This window comes from Marmota flaviventris, chromosome 14 (assembly GCF_047511675.1).
Source record: "Marmota flaviventris isolate mMarFla1 chromosome 14, mMarFla1.hap1, whole genome shotgun sequence".
Classification (NCBI taxonomy): Eukaryota; Metazoa; Chordata; class Mammalia; order Rodentia; family Sciuridae; genus Marmota; species Marmota flaviventris.
Genome location: NC_092511.1, coordinates 77,374,647 through 77,394,780, shown reverse-complemented (window position 1 = coordinate 77,394,780; position 20,134 = coordinate 77,374,647). Strand labels below are relative to the sequence as shown.

The following is a 20,134-nucleotide window of genomic DNA, read 5'->3' as shown; positions in this document are numbered from 1 at the left end:
AGGAATATGCCGGCAGAGAGCTCAGCAGAGAGGTGCAGGGCAGGATGCCTTGTGGCCAGAGGGGGTGACCCAGAGCCCTCACAGAACGGCTGGCCAGGACTCTGAACTCCTGGACTTGGAGTTGGAGGTGAGGCTCAGAGGGAGGGTGCTTGCCTACCACGCACAGGGGCTAGTTCTGATCCTAGAACCACAAGAAGAATCTGGATTTGACATTAATGGAGGGGTGTTCAGCAGTGTGGTGCCGACTGGTGTTTCCTAAGGGCTAGCTGCCTGTGTAAGTAGATGTGAAACAGGTACGAAAACCGATGGTCACCTGGACAAAGGGGGAGGTGATGGAAGCCAAGTGGACCGGTCTGGGGTCTACTCTGGATGAAGACCTGGCATGGACTGGACGTGGGGCAGTGGGAGAATAACCATGCAGGGCTCTGGCTCAAACAGGGTAGGTGGTGACTCATTTAGAGAGAAGCAAGCCAAGGAGCTGGGAAGCAGGTGCTCTGACTATGGAGCAGGCTGCTGGCTGGGAGCGGGTTGTCTGATATATATGGCATTTAGCCTCCCGCCACAGGAGGAGAGCAAGCGCTGGAGGCAGCAAGTGGAGACAGGCTCCACAATGTGCCAGCAGTAGGTAGAGGCCGCGCACAGGAGGCCAACTGGGCCAGTGAGGGGGAGAAAGGCCAGGAAGGGCAGGCTCTACAGCTTGAGAAGAGCAGGCTTCAAAGGGAGGATGAGCTACCGTGCTTATCAACCAGAAGGATAGCTCAGGAGCTGCTGCCTTCATTGGTAACTACCACCCCTCGCTAACAATACGGCAGAAACACACGCAGGGCTGGCTGGGCGTGGATACAGAGCGCTTGACTAGCACGTGTGACGCACTGGGTTCACTTCTCAGCTCCGCATAAAAATAAATAAAATAAAGGCCTAAAAAAAATATTCAGAATTCAACCAATTCTTCTGGTAATGCTTTAGGGACAGACTGCTGCGAGAGATGAACCAGGTCATCCTGGATCCAAGCAGCTTATCAGCACTCACACTTCCGTATCTGTTCAACCTATAGGAACTCCACTAGGTCAGTCCTTCCCGGAAGTACTGACCAGGAGAACAAGGGCTGAAGCGCCACTGTGAAGACGGACAGGTGCAGCTCCTGTCTGGACCTGCCCATCTAGACGTGGGCGGAGCTACCTGCAGAGCAGGGTCTGGCTGGACGCCCTAATTATTACTTGTCAAGCAGTGAGTCTCAGACTCTACCTTTCGGTCCTGCTCAGCCTGCACTTCGCTTCGGTGATGCTCTAATGCCTTTGCTACTGCAGAATCAAACGCCCGCTTTTCTTCCAGCTTCTGTTTCTCCAAGGCCAACGCGATATGCTGCTTCTCTGTGGCCTTCTGCTCTGCTAGCTCTCTGTTCAGCTGGTCAATGCGACGGTGTGCATGCGCAATCAGAGAGTTCAGGTCATCGGTAGACAGCTTGTCAGCTAAACAGATAACCACATCAAGGTGATGATTCCACCAACACTATACATCACTGCAAGGGCATTTGCTTCATTTGACTATGATTTTACAGCTGTAAGGAAAGATAAAATGTAGCTAGTGTGAAGAGATTTAAAGTCTCCTGATCAGAAACTGACAGCCAGCATCCAACAACTGGTGTCTGTCAATTGCAAAAAGAACTCAGGTGAGCCTTAGGTGTGCCTGACCAGCTCTTTTCCAGAACCCAGAGTAGCTCTTCAAACCTGAACCAACTTAAGTCAGCTTTCCAATTTACTATCATTTTGCTTCTAAACCTAAAGTTTGCCAGGTGTGATGGCAAATCCCTGCAAACCCCATGACTTGGGAAACTGAGACAGGAGGACGGCAAGTTTGAGACCAGCCTGGCAGCTTAGCAAGACCCTGTCTCAAGATAAAAAATAAAAAGACATGGAGGGGGATGCTAAGCAGGGACAGCTAAGTGACAGAGTGCTCCTGGGTTCCATCCCCAGTACCAAGAAATAAAGCTCATACATACTAACACTTCTACACCTTCTTTCACGCATAACTAGTACTGGTCCCAACAGCCATCCAAATAAAGACTGTGTTCTACAAAACCCAAATCAAACTGAAATTCTCTCACTCTTGCCTAACAACAGTTAGTTCCTTGTCCTCAACACAATTTATCTAAGACAATAATCTGCAACCAGAGCTGTTCACAGAAGCACTTGTGGAGTTTTTAAAAATATTCACACCTAAACATTCTCATTTGGACTTAAATCCATATAGTACTGGGATTTTTATAGTTTTTTTTGTTTGTTTGTTTTTCTTTTTCAATTTCACACTCCACGATGATGCCAAAATATGCCACAGGTCAAGAACTATGACTCCAACAATGAAATACAAAATGTAGGGGAGTCTCTATGACAAATGACCCAGTAATAGGTAAGCTGAGAAGCAACAGAGCCTAAGGGACCTACTGAGTGAATCCAGTGGGTGGCCCTCCTCTGGACAGAGACATGAATAAACTGTAAACATGCACCACATGAGGCCACTGGGCCAGTGGGGAGAGGTCTGATGACAGGATGGGATCAAGTGTCAGCAAGACAGTGTCACAGTGACTGTGCTTTCAGAAACATACTAGGAGCACTTACAAGTGCAAGGACGTGAGCTGGGGGAGATGTGGCACAGGAGACCAGGCTGGCCCGGGGCTGACGACTGCCAAGGGCGAGTCATGGGTCTGGGGAGTTCACGGTGCCTGTCTCCCTGCTTTCAAGCGTTTGGAATTCTCCAAAACAACAGCTAAACATAAGAAAACACACACACGCCCTCACATCTACAGCTCCCAATCATTTGGAACACGTTTGTTCCTGAGAAAAAATGGTTGCCAAAATTACCCAATTCAGACTTATCACATGTAACAATTCTACTTGATATTAATTAGATGGCTTAGAATAATAGTTACAATCAAAAGACGTGAGTTTTTAAGACTCAAAATAAATTCCTTTAAACATTGGGGCTGGGGTTGTGGCTCAGCGGTAGAGCGCTTGCCTAGCACGAGCAAGGCACTGGGTTTAATCCTCAGCACCACATAAAATGGTATAATAAATAAAAGTTTAAATAAACATAAAATACACATTATTACTCACCTAGGTCAGAAATACCTACAAAGAAAAAGAAGAACCATTTAAAAAAAAGAAATGTACATACTTTGCTTACTGATCATTGAACAAGAACATCCAAAAGGGACAAGAAAGAACAAGAAATTTACACAAGGAAAAGGTATTTTAACATTGGGATGCAAAATAATAGTTTATTTCATAAAATTTAAAGGGACTTTAAAACAACACATATCAAGGTAAACTGTAATATTTTAGAAACAAGAGAACCACTGATACTAAAATTAATCTTGGTTTTAAGGGGACTCATTTCTCTTTGACCAAACTGATCAAGTTATCACAGAAATCCCAGCTTTCCTCCATCCCTCTCATTTGCATTAGTTCAGAGTAAGCCAATAGTCCTGCTTGTTCTCAGAACCAGGCCTGACATTCCAAATACTCAAGAATTGTTTTCTCTCTTTAGAAGTTCTTGAACACTTGCACATTTAACCTGTGCAAAAAAAAAAAAAAAAAACTATGGCTGTCCAATTTGAGGGTAAGGAGAAAAAAGAACCTTGTAACCTTGTGAAGTTTGAATGCTGCTCCGCCAGAGGGTGAGCCCCAGGCCAGAGGAGAGCAGCAGAGCTCAGAAAGCCTCTCAGCAGGTGCTTCCTAAAGACCCTGCAGTCCTAAAGTCAACTGCCTCCTCTGTAGGTCAACAAAAGGAACAAGGATCTGCCCAACACTGCAGGAAAGACTGGAGAGGCTCCACAAGGTGAGGGCGAGGCCAGTCTTGAAGTGGCACATACACATGGCTACATGTTCTGTGGTCCACTGCCATGAAGGGGAGGTCCCCTGAATGCTGACAGTCCACCCGGCAACACCCAGCTGCCCCCTCAGTGGCTTCCTCTCCCTACCCCCATAACGTGAGCTCTGAGCCTGGAGCTCCTGGGGCAGGTGCTCTGGTATGAGCCTATCTAGAAGAGACTCAACTTTTTTTTTTTTTAAATTTCTTACATATACTCGGCTTTGTTTTTCATGTACTTACAAACTCCATGTCAGCAAAGGACCCTGTCCTCAACGTCTGCACTGGAGAGGGTGCTGAGGCAGATCCGCAGTTCCTGCACAGGCCTGAATCCCCTGCAGCACATGCCGAGCTGAAGCGCTGGGCCAGGGCGTGCATGCCTCGCCTTCCCCAGATGCTGGGAGCCACAATGCAGCCCAAGCTGCTCCCTGTCGTTCCTACCCACTCCACTCAGGGCCTGGGTCACAGAGGAGATGCCTGTGCCACTCTGCCCATAGATCATGGCAGCATCTTTCACCAGGCCTCCTACCCTCATCTCCCTAGTGGTAAGCACATCACTCCTCTTCTCAAGGCCAAAAGGATGCCCCACACTGCCAATACGAATCACTCCAGCAAAGGACAGTGTGGCCAGCAGGCAGCAAAAAAAATCCTGCCTCCACCTCTAACCTGGGCCAGATTACTTGGCCTCCTAGAGTCTCCATTTTCTCCTCTGTAAAATGGAGGTCATAACAACACAGCTCACAGGGCTGCTGTGAGCCATAATGAGCCAATACAGGAGGAGTGCTCAGAACACAGGGCCAGGCACAGAACACTGCTCAACAGTGCTGGCTCCACATGTGTGGCACTGTCCAGTTACAGAGAGCCCAGAAAAAGGAGTGGACATAACGAACACCACCAGGACACTTAAGAACTCAGAGAAATGAGAACACTGAGGGCAAAACAATTGGTAACAAACGTATTGACAGTCATGGTGCAGGCCCTGAGGAGTCCCCGAGGGCCGGGCATGGGGAAGCCATGTACTCTGCAGGGTGCACAAGGATCAGTCACTGACTACCCTCAGAGGAGATGGCATGGCCATGGACAGAAGTGAAAAGCAAAGCACACCAAATGCCATGTGGATCTTTTAATTTTTGTGCCACACATGAATGTGTGTTTTAAAAATTAAAAAATTTTTAATCTTTGATTTACATGACCCAGAGACGGCACTGCAGGGACCTGACTGTTCTTGAGCCCAGGGCTCCTCCACCCTACAGTACTGACATTCTGGGCCAGACAGCCCTCTGGAGCACCAATGGCCCTCTCCCACCAGAGGCCAGGAACACTCCCGCTGTGTCATCAAAATGTCTGCAGACACTGCCCAATGTCCTCTGGGTGAGGACCATACTTTAATGTCTTCGTGTTTTACTAGACCTTTTCCCCAGCAGCCTGAGCTCTCCAAGGAACAGCCAAATGGTTGGCTTCCTTCTCTAGAGGAACTGGGGCCCAGGGAAATTCTCAACATGGTGCTATTACACAAAGCAGTCACAGGTGTGCTTCAAGCAATTCTTTACAAATACCTTTAAAGGACTAGAGGACTGAATGATCCCAGGGATGCAAAGCATTTTAGTAGAGTCAAGGTTGTACCATCATGGAATTAAACACTGGCTGGCGCTGTTCGCCAGGGGGAAAGCTACAGGAGCAGTGTCAGAGTATGCCACCTGTCACGACTGGTTGAAACAGTGCGCTGTACCAATGACATGTTTCAGAGCAGCATGGAGTCCATGAATGGAGTTGAAGCAGGTGTAGCTGAGCAGTGCTAAAAGTCAAAGGGAGAAAGAAGCGTCCCAACGCATCAATGGTACTTACTCATCCCTTTCCACCCAGGAAGGACCTCTGGAGTGATACTCTCCAGTTCTCGTCTGAAGTCATCCCGGGCTTGGACCACCAACTCATGGTACTGCGACACCACCTTAGCCTCGGACTGAGCAGCCTGGACCTGAACAAGCACCAGGGGTATCACAAGTTAAACTGAGCAACAAGGACCACAGACGTCCCTCAGGCCTGGTTGGGAATGTGCAGGCAACACCCGCAAACCAAAGCTCAGCAAGAGGGAAACAAACCTCTTCTGTCTCCTTCCAATTCCTACTCCAATGCCAGGGATAGGCCCTTTTCCATCTTATTGTTCCCTCTGCCCCCTTTCTCTGGGTCTTGCAACTACTCACATAGATCACCTGAATGCAATCCTAGCCCAAGATCTGCCCCAAGATGGAAGTTTACCTAAGTGACAACAGCTGGAGACCAAAACCACTATTATTATAGAAAGTGTCAATAATACTGAATAATCTACTTCACATTCAAAACAGGTTTCTAAAAACAGTAACAACTAAATGGCACACACCCTGTAATCCCAGCTATCTGGGGTCTGAGGTCAGTCTGGACAATTTAGCATGACCCTGTCTCAAAATAAAAAGGGCCAGGGAGGGCTGGGGATGTGGCTCAAGCAGGCACACTTGCCTGGCATGCGTGCGGCCTGGGTTCAATCCTCAGCACCACATACAAATAAAGATGTTGTGTCCGCCAAAAACTAAAAAATAAATTTTAAAAATTCTCTCTCTCTCTCTCAAAAAAAAAAAAAAGGGCCAGGGATATAGCTCAGTGGTAGAGAACGTGCCTAGCCTATTTAAGACCCTGGGTTCAACCCTAGTAACTGAAAAAAATAAAATAAAATAGTAACAATAGTCTTTGCAGGGGAAGGGGAGGAGATGATAGAAATCTTTGTTTTCCTGAATTCTTAAAGTATTGATTGAATAACTATATTTAAAAACATAGAACACTGCAAAGACTTAGGAAACCGACCTTCTGGACCACATTGTCCAGACCGACGATCATGTCGCGGAGCTTCCCCTCTGCGGCTATAATGTGAGGCTTGGCTCCAGCAACCTCTTTTCTCTTTGCATTTTCAATGACACTTTTCATCTTCTCTAACTCCTCTCTGGAAACCAATAAAATAAAACACAGTTTAGTACAACTCCTTATCAACTTTATCAAAGACAACACCATATACATTTGTTAAAAGTCCTAAGAAATATAATTCCAAAAAAAAAAAAAAAAATCACTTGATGCTTTTTATGGTCAATAGGCAGAGAAGCCTTTCTCACCTAGAGCTGAAACCCTCAGCCGAGGTCAGGGCGGCAGAAGACACACTCAGGGCTTTTGTGTTGCAGCAGATAGACTATTACCCACCTTCTAAATTCTGATGGAACTTCCCAACCATTCCAGCAAAATTTTGAGATTATAGCAGAAGCTCAGGAAATGTGTAGACACACCCCCTAAGCAATAAGCCACAGCAAACCTGCTTTTATGAGATCCTTTGTATCAATTTCTGCCAAATTTATTTCAGCTTAATTATGTTTCATTTTCTCTCTTCTTGAACCTACGTGTTCCTGATTATGCCAGTTCAGATAAGAGCACAGAAGAAGGGAGAAAGATTTCTCTGCCTCCTCTTTATTCCATGCAGAGGGTAGAAAACCTCCAGGAGGCCCTAATTACTTGTCTAAATCCATGAGTAATTACTTGGCTTTGAGAAGGGCATCAGCAGCTTCATCCACGGCCTTCCTGCGCTCCTTCAGGGCGCCTTCCACCGTGCGCCACTGGGCAGACTTCTTTTCACCTGCAACCTGAATAGAAAATGCTGATCACAAAAACATGCCTACGTGCTGGGACCGCCACAGGACAAGCCAAAATGAGCAAATACAGAAGTGTGTGACATGAAATTCAACCGTAAATATTTATATGCCAAGTTTCACCACAGTAAGAGATCAATCTGAGTCTCCTGGTGAGGCATAAGAACTCCACAGCCGCCCACGTCAACTGTTCTTCACAAGATTATGTGTAAACAAACAAGGACACAAGAAGTGTGCAGCCCACTGCATACAACTATTTTCCAAAGAGAGATATTTGCTATTAAAATCTCAAAAGAAAATATGACCCAGACCTTTCCATGAATTGTTCGTGAATTCTAAAATCATTCTTCAATAAAGTGCCAACACTTAACATTCTCTTAACTGCGTAGGTCTGACTACCAGAATCATAGTCTAAGGCATTCTTTAATGTTTTGGAGTAGTGCTGACGGAACTCAGGGTCACTCCACCACTGAGCTGCATACCCAGCCCTTTTTATTTCTTATTTTGACACAGTGTCTTGCTAAGTTTCCCAAGTAGGCCTGGAATTTTTGATCCTCCCATCTCAATCTCCCAAGTAGCTGTGATTACAAGTGTGTGCCACCACACGTCTAGTGAACTGTTACAAGGAAGTGACAAAGCAAATTCAATGTTATGGCGTGAATAATGAAGCTGATGTCTTCAGTGAATCCCCACTTCAGTCATCCTCGAAGTATACCAAGAATGGGTGCGGGGGTGGGCACAGCACTGCTCAGTGATGGAGCACTCGGCCTTGGTTTCCACCCAGCACTAAGAACAAAAGATGCTATGGTGTGGACTGTGCGGCATCTCATAGGGAATAAATTTTCCAAGACTCTAGCATATGCTGTTACCAGGATCTGGTCTTCCTAACCACTAGACAGACTTGTCAAACAGGCCAACGTCCATGGCACGTCTGGGGGCCTCACTGTCTTTCTGACTGAAGGTACTTTTGCTACAGAGGTCCAAGGGGCAGCCACCCCACCACAGCCAGGCAAGTCCAAGTATTCCAAATACAGCTGAGAGAGAGAGAGTGATTTGGAATGTCGTATAGATCCTATGTGCACCTACAGCTTCTTTTACCAGAAGACTTAAATCCATCTTTAATATTTGAAAAAAGTGGTCATACGTTTTCCTAGTTATTTTCTAACATTAGCTAACACTCCCTAATCTTAGTTAAGTGCTATATTCATATGGTGTCCTTGAGTAGTAAAATCTTGATTGTAACAGATTTTTGTGCTGTTAAACATGCACTACACAGTGTCCGTTCACTGGGAAGAGGAAACACTACCCCACATGGCCTTACACCAAAGTGGAAACAGGCATTTAAAGGTCCCAGCTGTTTCTTCTGAAGCACATTCACCCCCTGGGCTGTAACCCAGCTCGACATCATGGAATGTCAAGCTTTCTCACATCTGTATAAACAGCACGTTAAACAACCTGGGCAGTCTCCACTGTGCTAACTGATCAAATTCTGATATTTATATTTTTCCTTGAACTTCAAATAAAATGCAACTTTCTCTTAAGTTTCAAAGGCTGTAGTTTCCAGCAATTATTGTCAGTAGTCTGATTTAACATGCTGGAGGTACATATCACTGAAACAGTGTACACCATGCTTCAGTGTTTAAACACCCACCCAGTCACAGTGCAGTGCAACTTTACATATCATGCATGACCTTTACCCAGGGGTGTTTCAGGAGTTTATTTTGTTTATTTATTTATTTTTTTGGGGGGAGGAGGCGGTGGTACTAGGACTTGAATGTAGAGGCATGTGACCACTGAGCTACAACCCATCCTTTTTTATTTTTTACTTTGAGACAGAGTTGCATTAAAATGCTGAGGCTGGCCTCAATCTTGTGACCCTCCTGCCTCAGTCTCCTGAGACACTAGGATTACAGGTATGTGCCACTGTGGGAGGCCGTTGTGCTATGTGACCGGCAATTTCCTTTCCTGATTGGTGAGGCTCTGTCGGTCACTTCCTGTGATCTGGTCACATCAAAGTGGCTGTAGACGGTGGCCTCGATCTTGAAAGTCGTAAAAATGTAACAAAATGTGTCTTCATGCATAGGTGTGCCTTCTTGTAGCCCCATGGGTCGAGTTACGCTCACCTGTTCCTTTGTGATATTACCCCTTTGCCCTGTTTGGGATAGAATGTTCCATGGAAACGCCCTTTGTGGGTCCCCTTCTCTTACTCTGCTTTTGGGTGTGGCCTTCCTAGATGTTGGTCAACCTGCCGACAGCAGACACCACAAAGCTACACTCAACTCCCTGAAACCTGACTCCTTGCCTCATTTGAATGGCTTCTCCTCAATAAAAAGGGGTCAGCATATGCTCACTCTCGTGCTCTCTCTGCGAACCCTTAAGGTCAGAGGAGCCATCACAGGACCCCAAAGAAAAAGGTATCTCTGTCTCTTGTGTGGTTATTTCATGCAGCCCAGTTCCTCTGGAGTGACCCTGAGTGTTTCATGCCAGGAATGTGACATGCCACCATGCCCAGCTAAGGTTCACAGCTTATTGCTTTATTTTTTGAAGTGTTTAGTGTAAGTTAAACAATCAGCATAAACATTTAAGTGGTGTTTCATGTACACATGTACATACTCTCTATTATTTTTTAAAATTGCATGTTGATCTAAAAGTATCCTGAAAAAAAAAAATTTATTTAAAGAGATGGTTGTCAATAAAAAAAAAAAAAGGTAACAATATTCAAGAACTACTAAGATATAAAATCAAGCCAGGTGTGGTGGCATGCACTTGTAATCCCAGTGACCTCTGAGGCAAGTTTAAGGAGAGACCCCCATCTCAAAAAAAAAAAAAAAAAAAATAGGACTGGGCTGGGGCAATGAGTAGAACACCCATGGGTTTAATTCCCAACACCAAAAAACAAACAAACAAATAAACAAAAAGAGTATCAGAGCAAATCTGAACTATACCATATTAGTATTATGAGATAAAAATAAAGCACCATACATAAAATTGACTAAAAAATTTAAAGGCTTTTCTTGGGATTTTTTTTTTGGTTTGGGGGGGGGCGGGCGGGCGGTGGTACTAGGGATTGAACTCCGGGACACTCAACCACTGAGACACATCCCCAGCCCTATTATGTGTTTTATTTATAGACAGGGTCTCACTGAGCTGCTTAGCGCCTTGCTTTTGCTGAGGCTGACTTTGAACTCGTGATCCTCCTGCCTCAGCCTCCTGAGCTGTTGGGACTACAGGTGTGCACCACTGTGCCCAGCTCTCAGCTTGTTTTTTTAAAAGACAATTATTCTAGACCGTCTCTGCTCAGCAGGAGAAAGACAGAACACGAGGAAGAAGCCTGTATGGTAGATGTCAAGACACCTCAGCCTCCGGCTCACCTCGGCATCGTCCATTGCTGCCTTCAGGACGCTGGAGTGGGCATTCACGGCCTGGACGGCAGCGTTCTGGGCTGCAATAGCCTGCAGAGTGACGGAAGCAGTTTGGCTCAGAGCATCTTCTAAGCTCTTGGCTAGAGCTAGAGAAAAAAAGGATAGTTAAAAACAAGTCCTTCCCCCTAATGACTTTAAACACTCCTTCTTTCCTACAAAGTCTCCATTGCACTCCCCAAAACATGTAAAACAAAATAAAATCACAAGGGACCCAAACTGTAGGTTCAAAGTTCACTTTAAAAGTATGGCAAACTAGTCTTGCTGGTATAATCCCAGCTACTTGGCAGATTGAGGCAGGAAAATCACAAGTTTGAGGTCAACCAGAGCAATTCAGCGAGACACGGTCTCAAAATAAAAAAATGACAAGGGTTGGGATGTAGCTTAGAGGAGTAGCACCCCGGAGTTCAATCCCCAGTACCAATAAAAAAGTACAGTAAAATGTCGATAATAATTTAATCTGGATGATGGATCTATCAGATTTATTACCTTATTTCTACTTTTATGAACATGTGAGATTTTTCAAATAAAAACTAGGCATTTTAAAGGAAAAAATTGCTTAAACAAGGCTAACACATTTCAAATGGAAGGAACAAGGAAAGAACACATTTATAAAGGCTAAAAAAATCACCACCAGCTTTCCTCATTTTAAATAACAATTGTACAGACGGGCTGGGAAAAAGAGGTGCCCACTTTCAATCCCTTAGCAAGAAGGAAAACCCAAGAGAAAAAAATCATGTACTGCCAAGATTCAAGATGAAATAAATGGGGGGAAAATGTGTGTGTGTGTGCGTGCACGCGCGCACACTCACACATAAAAAACAACAAAAAAGGAAAGGGAGCTTGCAATGGAAAGTGATTTTAGGCAAAAGGGCACAAGAAAGAGCAGACATCAACACTGGAGGGGTTGCCACCTACGTAAGATCACATCTGTATATGCTGCCTCAAAGTACCTCCAAAGAAACTTCAAGACTTATACTCCAAAAGTAAAGGGATGATTTTATACTAAATTGGAAACAGCTATTTAAAGAAAGAAGGCCATGATGAGAATACCAATTTAATAATAACTGCTATCAGAGATGACCCAAAACTACAGAAACACTGGGAAGATGATATAAAGAGAAATGGTGAGCATGCGCACGAGCAGCCGAGCCAGAGATGAGGGGCAAGTCTGCAGAGCACAGGGCACCTCTGTAACACAGGTGAAAGGAGGGGGCTGCAATGGGGCGGGCACAGTGCAAGGAGAGCAAGTTGGGGCAAGGGGCACGCTGGCCTCCAGGGTGGACATCCAGGCACAGCAGCAGGCTGCTGCCTCACAGAGGCACATGGCACCACGGCCTCCGCCATCTGTTCACCACCCTCTGCTCCATGGTGAGAATCACACACCCACAAGAGTAAGGTCAAGGAGGAGACCGAGGGTCAAAACCTGGCATTCCCACTTTGCTCAGAAAATGAAAGGCAGGAGAAGTGAACGAAAAAATAAAATAATAAAGGAGAAGATAAGGCAGAAGACATCGCATCTCAAATTTATAACTTAACTCAAGATGCCCATGTGATAAAGGGAGAAAACTGAACAGTGAAGAAACATACGAATTTAAAAATATTCAACGAAGTAGGGAAAAACATACTGAAATATTTCACTTATTGAAAAGTAATTTATTTAACATCCTTAACTATCTGTAACATGGCCAAGATCTCAAAAGAATGCAAAAGAAACAAAAACTAAAGTTCAAATCTGAGGCAAAGTGATGCCCTCTACCCATGCTCACTCTTCCCTTTCCTAACATGGGGGCTCCACAGAGCCACGAAGAACCAACCAAAGAGTAGGGAAACAGGCAGAAGGCAAACAACAGGGACACTCTCTAGAGAAACAAAGAAGTCACAACAGCTGTCATCGCGATTTTAAACCAACACACGGTAGTACTGTACAGACAGGAAATTTGAGGTAGCTATTATCTTTCTAAAAACTCTTGAAAAATAACATAAAATTAAAACTTAAAAAGGCACATGTTTGTGAGCTGAAAATCAGAAATGTGCACAATGCCCCACATCTCACTAGTGACAGACATGAGTACTAACATGTCTGCAGAGGCACACACCTGCAATCAATCCCAGGGACTCAGGAGGCTGAGGCAGGAGGATCACAAGTTTGAAGCTATCCTTGGCAATTTACCAAAACCTCTCAAAATTTAAGGAACAATGAAGAGAGAACATTCAAGAAAGAAACTAAAGAAGATCTTAAAAGATTGAAAGACCTCCCATGTTCTTGGACAGGCAGAATTCATATTGTCAGAGTGGCTATACCACCTGTAAAAGAGTAATCAGATTCAGTGGAATCCCCCCATTAAAATACCAAATGTTCTTCACAGAAATAGGAAAAAAAAAAACAAACCTAAAACTCACTTGGAAGAATAGAAGACTCAGAACAGCCAAAGCAATACAGGCAAGAAGAGTAACACTGAAGGCATCACAATACCTGATTTCAAAGTACACGACAGAGCTACAGTAACAAACACAGCATGGTACTGGCACCAATACAGACAGGAAGATCAATGGAATAAAGAGACAGACACAACCCACAACCTTAAGCCATGTAAGCCTTGACAAAGGATCAAACACATATATTGAAGAAAAGATAGCCTTTTAAACAAATGTGCTGGAGAAATCAGATATCATATGTAGAAGCACAAAACCTCATTCCTACTTTTCATCCAGTACAGAAATCAAATCAAAGTGGGATCAAACACTGTAGTGGATTTAGATCAGAAACTTTGCAACTACCAGAAGAAAACATATGGCCAACAGTCCAATATACTGGCACTGGTACCAACTTCTTTACCAAGACCCCCAAAGATCAAGAAATGAAACCAAGAATCAATCAGTGGGACAGCATCAGATTAAAAAGCTTCTGCACAGCAAAGTAAATAAAAGCATGAAAGAAAACCTATAGAATGGGAAAAAATCTTTGCCAGCTACTCCTCCAACAGGGGACTGATTAACATTCAGAATATAAAAAGAACTCAAAAAACTTAACACCAAAAATAGCCAATAAAGAAATGGACAAAATAATTAAAAAGACATTTCTTAAAAGAAGAAATACAAATGTCTAACAAACAAAAAAGAACTGTTCAACATCTCTAGCAATCAGGGAAATGCAAATCAAATCTCACTCCAGTTAGAATGGCAATCATCAAGAATACAAATAATTATAAATGCCAGCAAGGACGTGTGGAAAAAGTCACTTATACATTACTGGTAGGACTACAAATTAATACAACCACTTTGGAAAGCAGTATGGAGATTCCTCAAAAAAACCAGGAATGGAACCACCATATGACCAAGCTATCCTGATTTTAGTTCTTCGGGATAAATACCTGGATACTCTAGTGACACAGTCACATCGATGTTTTTAGCAGTGCAATTAACAACAGCAAAAGGAACCAACCCAGGTGCCCATCAACAGATGATAAAGAAAATGTGGTATATATACACAAAGGAATTTTACTCAGTCTCAAAGAATGGAATTATGGCATTTGCTGGTAAGTGGATGAAACTGAAGAACATCATGCTGAGTGAAATAAGCCAGACTCAAAGTCAACAGTTGAATATTTTCTCTCATATGCGGAAGCTAGAGCAAAATAAGGGAGAAACAGGCAGTGAGGCAGATCCCAAGCAATAGAGGGAAGGTAAGTGGGGCAGAAGAAAACTGAGGAGGTCATGCTCTGTGCATGTCTGTGTGAATGTGCCACAGGGAATTCCACCTTTATGTGTCTCTGTAAAGCACCAAGTAAAAAAAACCCAAAACAACAATAAGTAGAAGGAGTAAGGAAGTAGAAGGAAGACCAGGAGAACAGAGAAAGGGGAGCAGGGGGACGGAGAGGAGAGAGAAGGCGATAGTACTAGGGCTGGGGCTGGGGCACAGGGTTCTACTATCCTCAACACCACATAAAAATAAATATGTACTATGTCCATCTACAACTTTAAAAAAAAAAATAGTAGTAGTACTAGGGACTTAAGTAGAGCAAATTAAATTCCATGCATCTATGATGTCAAAATGAACCCCACTATGATGCACTAACAAAAATGTTAAAAAAAGATCAATGGTAAGCTGATATTTACCCTTGTGGTTATGACAGTCTATTAAAATAATTTATCCTCCTGTGAAAAACAGCTGGGAATGTAGTTCAGGGGTAGAGCACCCTTGAGTTCAATTCTTAGTATTCTCCTCCCCACACACAGGAAGAACAGAGAGTCCAGAGACTGGGTGACAAATAAATTTACCAGTTTAACATGCTAAAACATGAACAATCAACTTCTATTCCCCAGAGTATAAAGAATACAAAGAGTATAGAGAATCCTCACAATTGGATATGGAGGCACAGGCCTGTAATCCCTGCTGCCCAGAAGGCTGAAGCAGGGGGATCCCAAGTTCTAAGACAGCCTGGGCAACTTAGTGAGACCCTATCTCAAAATAAATAAAAAGGGCTGGGGATGCATCTCAGTGGTGAAGTGCCCCTGGGTTCAATCCCCGAACTCAGTGGAGGGGGGAAAAAAGGATCTTCAGCACTAACAATCATAAAACAAATGGAGAAAGTGCACGTATTATTTGGAGTGTTTGTCAACAGCACACAGCCCTTGTTGCCTGGGTGGAAGCAGTTTAGATGAAGAACACAAGTGATGAAGAGATGGTGGTGGAGAGCAATGACACTAAGGAGACAAACAGCACCACACTGTGAGTGACGACAACGAGCCTGTGCTGCTGGTGTGCGGCAGCAGGGAGGTGACCCGAGGTCCGAGGCTGCTGCTCTACATACACGCAATCTCAACTTGCTCGTGCTTTTCCTGCTGCGCCAGGCGAGCTGCGACTTCTTCGGGTGGCCGCTCCCTTACAGGGGATGAGGGTGCTTCCTCTTGCAGCAGAAGTAAATAAGAGGAGATCAAGTTTCAGACAGAATTACACACAAGAGCTAACAGGACATAACCACTTAGATCAGCCCGGGGCATTCTGTGGCTAAGAATTCCAAACCATGTCACCATCTTAGCAATTCCAAGATGAAAAAACAAGACTCCACCACTGACTTCTTTATTTTCAAAGATTTATTCAGACTTACAAACTCTGAAAATGTCCTAAGCAAGTCAGCAAACTTAAAAGCAATATAAATGTATGTTTACATAGTGTCTACGTGCTGCCTAGGCATTAAGTGGTTCAGATGAGCATACCATCTATGATAAAGAAATGTAAATAATTAAACTACCTGAGGTTACAGGTGTGGGTTTTCCTCCACCAATTTCAGGGCGATCAGTTTTTACAGATTCCTCATGCTGAACCGCAGGGGCTGGGACGGAAAGTGTATCACCTGCTGCAGAAATAATTTGAGCTGCCTCTGTAGGTGCTATAAATATATATTATTCAAGGTATTATAGAAATCCACTACCATGGACTGGGGATATAGTTCAGTTGGTAAAGTGCTTGCCCTGCATGCCCACTGCCCTGTTCAATCCCCAGCACCACCAAAAAAAAAAAAAAAAAAATCTACTACCATTACTGCCCACTTCACATCTGGCTTCTTAAAAACACAAATGCATCTACATGTCTGTGTGTGAGTAACACACAAACAGGGCATGGTCCACTGCATGCATAACACACACAATTGAGAAAGGGTGGGAAAACACGGAAGACAGAAGTCTTGTCAGCATCCATCTGCATTTTTACCCTCCTCAATCTGACACAAGACTTCTAGTAACAGTGTAAGCCCTGAAAACATAGTAAGTGTGCAGGAGACCTATGTACTGTGGAGAAGAGTAGCACATGAAAAGAAAGCCTGCAATGAAAAGGCACAGGAGAGCAATGAACCAAAGGATATTTTAAATTGCTCTGAAGAGTGTCAGAGATAAAAGAAGAGGTATGAGCAGGAACAAGATGACAGTTTTAAAAACAAAGAAGAAAATGTCACAATTGATAGTAGGTTTAGAAAGAAAAGAAATTAGTCCAAGAAAAAAAAAATCACATCAGAAATGATATTTTTAAAAAGGAAGGCTAAGAAATCAAGGGCCTGCAAATTTATAAACAAAGAGAAAAATATCATTCTAGAAATGAAATGAGAAAAAGCAATAAAATAGGACACAAATTGTTTTTTAGAAACCTGAAGGCTCCACTTGAGAGACATTACCTGGTCCCCATGCTTCTGCTTTGGGCCCCTCATCTGCTCCAACAACAGCGAGCCCCTATTCCAAGTCAGGTGTCACTCCCCAGCTGGGCACCCTCCAGTGTCCCCACCCCACTTGGCATGTGAAGCAAACTGTGTGGGATGGCCCCAGGCTGCCACACGGGCCTGCTGCTCTCCCTCCCACTCCACCCAGCTTCAGCAGCTCCTGGCACTAAGGAGCCTGCTCCTGGGATGTGTTTCCCCACCAGCCTCCCTTCTCTCCTTCTAACCTCTGTTCATGGACATCTCCAGGTCAGGTTTCCTTACCCACTCCATTTAAAATGGCAACACTCCCTCCCAGCATCCTGACACCCTATACATTCTGCCTGTTTCATTTCACATGATCTCCCTCCCTCACCCCACCAAGAGTATCAGCAGAGATTCTGAGCTGTTTTGTTCACTGCTATGTCCCTACTACCTAGAAGAATGTCTGACATGCAACTGATTCTCAGTGAATACTTGTGAATGGAGTTGGGTGATTAGTCATGGACAGGACTAACCAAACAGAAACAAGGAGTTGAGGAGTATACTGAACAGAGCTATCAGCCAGGTGCTGTAAATTAGGACAGGATTACTGGTAAACCCCAAAAGCAACCGGTACTGCAGGGATTATACAAAACACTTTCACTCCAGGCGCACTGGCACCTGCCTTTAATCCCAGTGGCTTGGGAGGCTGAAGCAGGAGGATTCCAAGTTCAAAGCCAGCCTCAGCAACTTATGGAGGTCCTAAGCAACTTAGTGAGTCCTTGTTCAAAATAAATAATAAAAAGGGCTGGGACGGGACATGGCTCAATGGTTGACTGCCCCTAGGTTCAATACCCTATATCAAAAACAAAAACAAACACATCATTAAGAAAGAAGACAGGATTTAAACTTATGAAGAAGCAGGGGGAAAAAAGGTGGGAAAAAGAGAATAAATCTTAAAATGCAAATGGGGGAGAGAAAAACAGAGAGGGTAGAGGGAAGAGGGAAAAGGAAAAATAAAATCACTGTTGACAAGACAATTAGTGCTCAATAACTATTCACAGTAACACCCAATTCTGTGCCCCACTCAACCCCTAAGATAAGCAATGGTTCAGGTGAGACTCCTCCTTTCCAGGATGTGAGCTGGGTCCCTGAACCCTTACAGGCAGGGCCCTCCCGCTGACTCTGGGTCTAAATGCACTGAAATGACTCATGGCCTATGGTCTCAGAGGAATGGTTCTAACACGAGTACCTGTTGTCGAGGCTGGAGTGTCTCCCTTCTGCTTTTGGAGCTGTGACGCAGGCTGTTTGGATTCTTTCATTACCTCTGACACACTAGAGATTTTTAGTGGACCGGATTGAATCTTGGAAATGAAAACATTAAACATTTAAGATGTAATCCTGTTTTTAAAATTGGTAGCATAGAGTAATATTTAAAGTCAAATCTTTCAGGCTTTTAAAATAAAGTTATCAACATTTGCAACTTATGTTTTATTAACCAAACTGAGAGAAGTCATCATCCCTCGCCCACATTTCAGCAGCACCAAAGGCTTCTTTTCAGACAGCTGAGGGGTCCGCTTGGCCTCCCTTCCACATGCCACTATTTTCACAAGCACGACATCAAGGTATTTCCACTCCTTCCTGAATCACATCACGGTGTCTTCTGCACAAGGCTCAGAAGTAGATGACTGGTTAGAGGCATGGAGTCAAAATGAAAGCCAGCTGTTTCTTTGTTCTCCAGGATTCCTGTGACTACACACTAAGTTACATGACTGATTTGCAAGCAAGACCTGCTCTCCTCTTTCCCAGTTACCACCCACCTTCAGCGTAAGGCACTATTCATCAAGAGGACTGCAGGTGACTTGCTGGAGAACACTGTTGAGTGAGGAATGCTTACGCTGACCACCTATGCTGTTCCTACTTTTTCCCAGGACTTGGCAGTGGGTCTTGTGAATCCCTAAGATGACTGCTGAAAAGAAGGGGTTCTGAAATATACCACTAGAAATATGTCCATTTTCTCAACTAGAAATATAACCATTTTCTTTTTTATTAAAATGTTATTTTTCCCCAGCATTGCAAAGAAAAAAGTTATTTTTGAAATCAGGAAACACGCACTCACTGTAACAGGCAAACTAATGTCAACGAATGGTTGTTCCGTGCCTCGCCAGCTGGTCCTCTTCCCTCCCCCACGTCCCTGCCATAAGGTGAGCCACTTTGCCGTCACACACTCCTTCACCTCAGGCTCAGAAGCAACACATCCAACTGGTCATGGACTGGAACCTCCAAAACCAGTCTGGCTGACATCACTGTGAAGCCATCAGGACCTGGAGAGTCCTATGGCAATTCCTTCCCTCTCCAGAGATGGCTTCTCTCCATGGGCCTCTTTTCTGGCAGTTCTCTCTAGTGTTCCACCCTCTAAGCTGCAGTCACCCTGACCTCCCTAGACACAGCTCCACCTGCTCCACCCTGTAGACTCCCAGGTTTTGCTTGGGATTATCCTCCTATGCTACAGTCTAGAAAAACCCAGCAGGCACCAAGAGCAGGCAGTCCTAGGGATCACCTCCAATTCCCCTCTAGCACAACTATTCTATTGGTGGACAGAGTCTGAAAACATGTTTTACACAAAACACGAAAGTGCTTTATGCCGGGTGCAGTGGTCATGCCTGTGATCCCAGCAGCTCGGGAGGCTAAGGCAGGAGGATCAAGAGTTCAAAGCCAGCCTCAGCAATTTAGCAAGGCCCCAAGCAACTTAGCAAGACCCTGTCTCTAAATAAAACTTATTAAAGGGCTGTAGATGTACCCCCACCAAAAAAAAAAAAAGCGTTTTACATGTTGTAATTAGTTTATTTGTATTTTGTCCAGTTTGATAGATTTTTCAAGCAGCAAAGTTAAATCAGGTCCCTTTGTTCCATCTTGATTAGATACAGAAGTTCCACGGTAGGGTTTTTTTTTTTGTTTTTTTTTGTACCAGGGATTGAACTCAGGGACACTCAACCACTGACCCACATCCCCAGCCCTA

General features: G+C 44.3%; 1 protein-coding gene across 8 annotated transcripts in view; it reads right to left on the bottom strand.

Annotated features, from left to right (window-relative positions):
* The window catches only part of Immt (inner membrane mitochondrial protein), a 41,144-nt gene that overhangs the window by 4,199 nt on the left and 16,811 nt on the right, over nt 1–20,134 (bottom strand). Inside the window, exons 4-12 of one of the 8 annotated variants that reach the window (XM_027948839.2) lie at nt 18,368–18,479; nt 16,201–16,338; nt 15,760–15,855; nt 10,898–11,034; nt 7,417–7,520; nt 6,700–6,835; nt 5,710–5,839; nt 3,111–3,125; nt 1,246–1,469 (exon numbers count right to left, since the gene is read on the bottom strand). In XM_027948839.2, coding sequence (XP_027804640.2) covers nt 1,246–1,469; nt 3,111–3,125; nt 5,710–5,839; nt 6,700–6,835; nt 7,417–7,520; nt 10,898–11,034; nt 15,760–15,855; nt 16,201–16,338; nt 18,368–18,479 — 1,092 coding nt within the window. Of the gene's footprint in view, nt 1–1,245; nt 1,470–3,110; nt 3,126–5,709; nt 5,840–6,699; nt 6,836–7,416; nt 7,521–10,897; nt 11,035–15,751; nt 15,856–16,200; nt 16,339–18,367; nt 18,480–20,134 lie in introns of those variants that run through there. The other 7 variants (XM_027948843.2, XM_027948842.2, XM_027948841.2 and 4 more) reach the window with 7 other exon arrangements.